This window comes from Otolemur garnettii, unplaced genomic scaffold (assembly GCF_000181295.1).
Source record: "Otolemur garnettii isolate 467f Iridium unplaced genomic scaffold, OtoGar3 scaffold00105, whole genome shotgun sequence".
NCBI lineage: Eukaryota > Metazoa > Chordata > Mammalia > Primates > Galagidae > Otolemur > Otolemur garnettii.
Window position 1 is genome coordinate 163,609 of NW_003852500.1, and position 8,379 is coordinate 171,987.

An 8,379-nucleotide genomic window follows, 5' to 3' on the forward strand; every position below is an offset into this window, starting at 1 on the left:
CCTGATTGTGGTGATATTTCCATGAATCCATGCAGAAGTTAAATTTATAGACTTGTACATTTAAAAGGTCATTTTTACAGTATGCTAATTTTTTTCTTTTTTTTTTCCTTTTTTTTTATTGAATGGTAACTATGTACATTAATGCACTTCTGGGGTACAGTGTGGGGTTTTCACACACAATCCGAAACACTTCCATCAAACTGATTAACATAGCCTTCATGTCATTTTCTTAGTTATTGTTTTAAAACGTTCACATTCTAATCTTAGAAAGATTCTTACAATCTTAGAAAGATTGTAAGATAAACCTCAGAAGTGATCCCTCCAATCCCCCTCCCTCCACCCATTCCCCCCTGCCCTCTCTTCCCCCCTCCCCGTATTCTTAGGCTATTATTAGGTTATGGCTTTCATATAAAATGTATAAATTAGTTTCATAAGTATGCTAATTTTTTTAAGAAAAGAACATTTGGATTAAAAATTTTAAAGATGCCACAGCTTCTAACTGGCCGTCTCTGTCATGATACGCATCTTTAAAGCCATGAGCTCCCAGGTGAGAACACTCCTACCTCACTAGAGAGATCACCTGGAGCACCCACTTAGAGAGAGATGTCTGAAGTTTAGCCACTGTTCCAGCTGCATCTGATCCAGTGTTCCGGCTCATCACCGATCTTTGGAATTAGCCACCCTTCAGGTGATTCCCCCCTCCGATGTCTGTCTGCAGCTGCATGAGAGACCCTCAACAGAGCACCACCTGGCCGAGTCCCATCAACCCTGAGACAGGTAATGAAATGATCACTGCCATTTTAAGGTTTGGGTTGTGTATTACACATCATAGATAACCAGAGAATTATTATTATTTTTTAAATCATTGTAACATACCTTAAATGCTTTAAGGCATAGAGTGTAAACAAATGAAATAAAAACTGATTTAGGTAAAATAATAATAATAATAATAATAAAGCCTCAACATTACTTGTGCAATTTGGGAGATTTCCAGACTGGAATTTCTGAGTACCATTTCTGTATTCTTCCAAGAAAAGATAATTTGATATTGAAAACATATCTGATACCCATTCCTTTCCAATAGTGTAACTGAGGTGAGAAAAGTAATACAGCTCCAGGAGCCCATGGTGTGCCAAGCATGTATGCATTCGTGGGGGTTGGGGGGGGTGCGCGTGCGTTTTTAAGAAACAGGGTCTTGGCTCAGTGCCTGTAGCACAGTGGCTAGGGCGCCAGCCACAACACCAAGGCTGGCAGGTTCAAACCCAGCCTGGGCCTGCCAAACAACAATGACAACTACAAGAAAATAGCCAGGTGTCGAGGCAGGCACCTGTAGTCCCAGCTCTTGGGAGGCTGAGGCAAGAGAATCACTTAAGCCCAAGACTTTGAGGTTGCTGTGAGCTGTGACGCCACAACACTCTACTGAGGGCAACATAGTGAGACTCTGTCTCATAAAGAAAAAAAAAAGAAATAGGGTCTTGTTCTGGCACCCAGGCTAGAGTGCAGTGGCACAATCACATGTCACTGTAACCTCAAATTTCCGGGCTCAAGCAATCTTCCTGCCTCAGCCTCCAGAGTGGCTGAGACTACAGGCACTCACTAACAGCCTGGCTAATTTTTTTTTTTTTTTGTAGAGATGGGGTGTCTCTTACCTCAACCTCCCAAAATGCCAGGATTACAGTTGTGAACCATCACACTCAGGCTTTTAAAAAATTATCTATTCCTTTCTATTTTAACTAGGTTAATTTTGTGAAATATTTATTACCATTATCTTCAAAATTTGAAGTTTTTATTTTCTTTAGCATGATTACATATATATTCGTTCACATCTTTTGAACAATATAGTAGAAAATTAATCTAAAAGTCAAGATTTATGTTAATACTCAAAAATAATCCTTGTTCATATTTTGGTGTATGTTGTAGATAATTTTTTTCTGTACACATATATGTATAATTATACAAGATCTATATGCTGATTTAATTTTTCCAGTTCAGAACAGGAGATCAAGTATCTTTTCATAGCAGTAACTTAAATGTTATTTCTCTTCATCTATGATAGAATTTTGCATTCTTATCCTTTTTTTCTAATTTCAGAATATTATGGGAGTACAATCACTTTGGATACATACAGGACTTTTTAATTCCCCCAGTAAAATAAATTATCTAATTTTTAAGTTATTTTTTATAGATTTACAAGAAGAATAAAAATTTTCTCGTTTATTACCCTTTTTAGATCTTGTTTTATGAATCTCTAATATTCTTTTCCTTTCACCTAGAAATGCATTAATCCTTCTATGATTCCTAATTAAGTCTTTATAGATTAGAGATATTAACTTTCATCAATCAAATAGATTATTTTTCCCCTTTTTTAATTTTTATTAGATCATAAATACATAAATCATGTATACATTAATGCATTTACAGGGTACAATGTGATTTTATATACAATTTCGAATGCTCACATCAAACTGGTTAACATAGCAAATAGATTATTTTTGCATTCCATTTTCTGAATAGCACTTTGCCTCCTTCGGAATTTTTCTTTTTTATAGCAATGCTAAGCTTTACTTTTTTTCCAGGGTCTTAGAGGGGTATACACATTTTGGTTACATAATTTACATTTGTACATTTTAAGTCAATGTTATGTTGACACATGCAAGTGTTGACTAAATCTCAATGGAAAATTAGTTGGGGGAGGCAGAGGGGAAGAGTAGGGTAAAGTCACACCTAACAGATGCAGTAAACATATTCCAGGTATGAAGTCCTCACTTATAACACCAACTCATCCAGAATTTTTCAACTTATGGTTCCAATTACTGATCTTTTCTTCTCTTATTTTGACCAAAGACCTTGTATTCAGAAAGATCTTTCAAAGATTATACCTATCCATGTATATATTTATATTACCTATATATTTATGTTTTCTTCAGATATCTTGTATAGTCTCTTTTTTCATATTTAAAGTTGAAATTTACTTGGGAATATATAGGTAGAGTTTAACGTTCTTTTTTCTAAATAGTTGATTAGTTGTTAAACTCTTATTCATACCTTTTTTTTAAAAAAAAAAAAAAACCTATAAAGCAACTAAGAATTTTTAAAATATAATTGGAGGAAGGGTGATTGGTGGGACCACGCCTATGGTTCATCTTATAAGGGTACATGTGAATCTTTCTAAGTGTAGAATATAAATGTCTTAACACAATAACTAAGAAAATGACATGAAGGCTATGTTAACTAGTCTGATGAAAATATTTCAGATTGTATATAGAACCAGCACACTGTACCCCATGACTGCATTAATGTACACAGCTACGATTTAATTTAAAAAAACAATAAGAAGTTAATATGATAAAAAATATGTATTCTAGGCCAGGCACGGTGGCTCACACCTGTAATTCTAGCACTCTGAGAGGCTGAGGCAGTTGGATTGCCTGAGCTCATGGGTTCGAGACCCACCTGAGCAAGAGCAAGACTCTGTCTCTAAAAATAGCTGATCATGTGGCAGGCACCTACAGTCCCAGCTACTTGGGAGGCTGAGGCAAAAGGATTGCTTGAACACAAGAATTTGAGATTGCTGTGAGCTATGACACCATGACACTCTACCAAGGGCAACAAAAGTGAGACCCAATCTCCAAAAAAAAAAATGTATTCTAAATTATGATAAGCATCATATTAAATTCTAAGGTTATTCTCTTTTTTAAAAAAAAAAAAGGAAGAAAAATTAAAATTTCAATGCTTATAAATTTTAACCAGGTCCTAGAATTTCAAACCAATGCAATAAGTCCTAAAAGAGAAAAAGTTGTCATTAATTAATATTATTTGGAAAAACTAAATGAATTTTAGAGAAAATCACAAGATTAACCAGAGAAAAAAGCAAACTAATGACATCAATATAGAAAAAGCAAAACCTTTCCTAATATCATGGCAATAGCAGAGATATAATATGTGGGAATACAATTATTAATGACATCAAAACTAAAATACATTATGATACTGTTAGCAAGAAAAGAACACAATCTACATTTTTATAAAACTACATGAAATTTTTCCCAAAAAAGGGATTGAAATATGTAGATGGAAATTCCTGTTACTAGAATGCAAATCTGAACATAATAAAGATGTCAGCGTTTTCCAAATTATTTTATAACTTTAATGGAATCTCCAATAAAATTCCAATGGCATTTTTCTTACAACATAGCTAGATGATTCTGAAGTTCATGTGGGAGAATAAACTGGCATCAGGAATAAAATTATGATAAAGACAAGTTAGTATTAGATGACCTTCTCTACACAGCTTCTAGGTCTTTATTATGAAGATACCATCTATTCATAAGACTGTCGTCTTTTATTCCATACTTAAAATTTTGCATTTACTTGGAAATATAGATTTAATTTAATAGTCTTTGTTCTAAATAGTTAATTAATCATTAAACACTTATTTATACCTTTTTTAAAAATTAATGAAATACCTAAATTCTTAAACACTGAGAAAGGCCATTTACAAATTATCCTAAGAGAAGAAAGTATAAAATTAAAATTAATCTGTACTGTATTTGTCTTCATGAGAATGTAGAAAATAAGTGTCCAAAATGGGCACATTTTTAAGAGCCATTTCCATAGGGAGGAGTATCTTGTTGAATCAGATGACAGAAAAGGTGTGTAAGTTTCACTGCTGTATTTAGAAACTCTGGGAATTCTATATTTAGAAATGCCATTTTTAATGAGTTTATGTAGGGAAATGATAATATAAATGAAGTATAAATAATGACTAACAAGGCTGGGCCTAGTGGGTGGCAACTGTAATCTGGCACTTTGGGAGGCCAAGGTGGGAGGATCACTTGAAGCCAGGAGTTTGAGACCAGCCTGGGAAACCCAGCAAGACCTTATCTCTATGAAAAATGAAAAAACTAATTAACCAGACATGGCAGTGCTCAATGTAGTCCTAGCTACTTGTGAAGCTGAGGCAGGAGGATCACCAGAGCCCAGGAGTTCAAGGCTGCAGTGAGCTACGATTACTCTGCACTTCAGCCTGAGTGACAGGGCAAAACCTCATCTCAAAAAACCAAAACCAAAACACAAAACAATGATTAGGAATAACAGTGGCTTTTTCTCTTTTAGCAGAGGAATTAACACATAGAAATTATAGAAATTCAGGACAGCAGACGAAATATAATCTTTCAAGGATTGAAAATCTGCGTACTATCAGGGACTTGATGAATTGGGCAAAAAGAACAAGAGCAGCCTCCAGGGACGCTGGGAAAGGGATGATTGCTTAGGGCTGCAGGCAAGCACTGGAGTAGCCGTCCTCAGACCTGAGTGCGCATCAGCATTCCCTAGACGGCTTGCTAAAACCCAGAATGCTGGCACCATACCCTGAGGATAGGATTCATTTGGCCAGGTGGGCCTGACAGTGCACATTTCTAATGAGTTCCCAAGTGATGCTATTAATAATTGGTACTGCCAGGCAGCGCCTGTGGCTCAAAAGGGGAGGACGCTGGTCCCATATGCCAGAGGTGGTGGGTTCAAACCCAGCCCTGGCCAAAATAATAATAATAATAATAATTGAAACTGCTGTTCCCGGGATCACAGTCTGAGAACTACTGGCCTAGAGACCATATTTCCAGGTAGCAATGGTAACTGCAACTTGTCAGCAAAGAGATCCAATGATTGATCAAAATGCATAACTTCTTGAGTTCCCTGTGTTTGAATAAAAATTATTGTAGTCATTCTGAGGAATGCCTATTTGGAGTGAGTTTTGTGTTGCTTCTTTTTTTTTATTCTCTTCTTATGGACAAACCCACCAGCCTCATGGAAAGAAGAAACCAAACAGGAATTCGAATCTTTCTCCTCCTGGGATTTACCGAGGACTCTGACTCACAGCCACTCGTCTTTGGGTTATTCCTGTCCGTGTACCTGGTCACCATGCTTGGGAACCTGCTCATCATCCTGGCCACAGTCTCAGACTCCCACCTCCACACCCCCATGTACTTCTTCCTCTCCAACCTGTCCTTTGCTGACATCTGTTTCACCTCCACAACCATCCCAAAGATGCTGGTGAATATGCAGACACAGAGCAAAGTCATAACATATGAAGGCTGCCTCAGCCAGATATTTTTTTTCATTGTGTTTGGATGCCTGGACAATTTACTTTTGACCGTGATGGCCTATGACCGCTTTGTGGCCATCTGTCACCCTCTGCACTACACAGTCATCATGAGCCCCCAGTTCTGTGGGCTGCTGGCTCAGGGGGCCTGGTGCTTCAGTGTTGCAATCTCCCTGCTTGAGACCTTGACTGTTTTGAAGTTATCCTTCTGCACAAATGTGGAAATTCCACACTTTTTTTGTGATCTTCTGGAAGTCCTGAAGCTCGCCTGTTCTGACAACCTGGTTAATAACATAGTGGGGTATTGTGTAACCATCATCCTAGGTGTTTTCTCTCTCTCTGGGATCCTCTTCTCCTACTCTAGGATTTTCCTCTCTATCCTGAGCATTTCATCAGCCAGGGGCAAGTACAAAGCCTTTTCTACCTGCGGGTCTCATCTCTCTGTGGTTTCCCTGTTCTATGGCACAGGGCTTGGGGTCTACCTTAGCTCTGCAGCCATATCATCCTCCAGGACAAGTTTGATGGCCTCGGTGATGTACACAATGGTCACCCCCATGCTGAACCCCTTCATCTACAGCCTGAATAACAGGGATGTGAAGGGGGCTTTGGGGAGACTCCTTGGCAAGGGACTCATCTCAGTGAAAGGGCCACTATGAGCCTCTCTTGGGTAGCAATGTTCTCAATACTAAGAACCGGAAGGCCTGGCCACTTTCCACTGATACTTCTCTTTGTATGTGTTTTTATTTTTTTTATTAAATCATAACTGTGTACATTAATACATTTATGGGGTACAGTGTGCTGATTTTATATATAATTTGGAATGCTTACATTAAATTGGTTAACATAGCCTTCACCTCACTTACTTAATTATGAATAGATTTGACATGTACTCTTGCAATAGGCACCATAGGTGAGGTCCCACCAATTACCCTCCCTCCACCCAGACTCCCCTCTCCCCTCCCCTCACCCGCCTCTTTCTCCTTTCATTCTGGGCTATGGTTGTGTTTTATCATTTGTACGAAAGTGTGGGTAATTGTATATCAGTTTCATAATAGTACTGAGTACACTGGATACTTTTCCTTCCATTCTTGGGATACTTTACTAAGAAGAATATGTTCCAGCTCCATCTATGTAAACATAAAAGAGGCAAAGTCTCTTTGTCTCTTTTTCATGGCTGCATAATATTCCATGGTGCACATATACCACAGTTTATTAATCCATTCATGGGTCAATGGACACTTGGGCTGTGTTCTTTCCTCTGATCTTTCTTTGGGGTTTTTCCTGCCCTAGCTACTGTTAATAAAGTTGTGTATTCATTCAATCTCCATCTTCCCTTTCTAACCTGTAATTTTAACTCTGTATGAATAAAACCTGGCATTTTCTCAGTTATCTTCAGTAATGATTTAAATTTTTTTAATGCTTTCTTAATTTTTTTATTTTTAATTATTATGAGCACATTACAATTTTTTAAAAAATAAATCAAATCTTGCATATTTAATATATATCCTCAGAAGGGATGGGACATGTACCTATTTTGGAAATGTTTTGTGAAGTTACATAAATAAAATTAACTAAAAGATTTACCTCTTCTTTTTTATCTGATTCATTTTTCTTTTAGTTGCACTAATTTTATTGAATTTTTCTACTTTTCCATAATTTGGATTTCTTTTTGTTGTTGTTTGTTTGGAGGCGGGTTATTGTTTGGGATTTATTGAGAGTGCAAAGACTGTAGATGAAGGGGTTCAGCGTGGGGGTGACCACTGTGTACATCACCGAGGCTGTTGCACTGGAGTGTGACTTGTGGGTGACAGCAGAACTTAGGTACACCGCTAGGCTTGTGCAGTAAAATAAGGTGACAGCTGAGATGTGAGATACACATGTGAAAAATGCTTTATACTTCCCCTGAGCTGAGGAGATCGCACATACGGAGGAAACTATCTTAGAGTAAGGGTAAAAGGTCAAAGGGAGGGGACCACAATCCAGCATCACAGATGCCAGATAAATCACCACGTCATTATAAAAGGTGTGAGAACAGGCAAGGTGGACCATTGATTAATTCACATAATATAATATGATATAATAAATATAAAAAATAAAATACTCCCTTATTTCCTTGTGGCCTGGAATGCCTGGCTTTGCAGTGGGAATATGTATGGCAGAGACAGTCTCTTCCCAGCCTCTTTCGCTAGAGACTCACTGTTTTCTGCTGCACCCACTGTGCAAATGTTTGCTTCACCTTTCAAAGTATACAAACTTTCTTCCACTTTTTTTTTTTTTTT

At 37.4% G+C, this 8,379-nt stretch overlaps 1 protein-coding gene across 1 annotated transcript; it reads left to right on the forward strand.

Moving 5' to 3' along the window:
• Positions 1 to 5,805: 5,805 nt before the first annotated feature.
• LOC100946644 (olfactory receptor 7C2) lies at positions 5,806 to 6,756 on the forward strand. The gene has a single exon (XM_003796608.1). It carries the CDS (start codon positions 5,806 to 5,808, stop codon positions 6,754 to 6,756), a length of 951 nt encoding a protein of 316 aa, XP_003796656.1.
• The last annotated feature ends 1,623 nt before the right edge of the window (positions 6,757 to 8,379 follow it).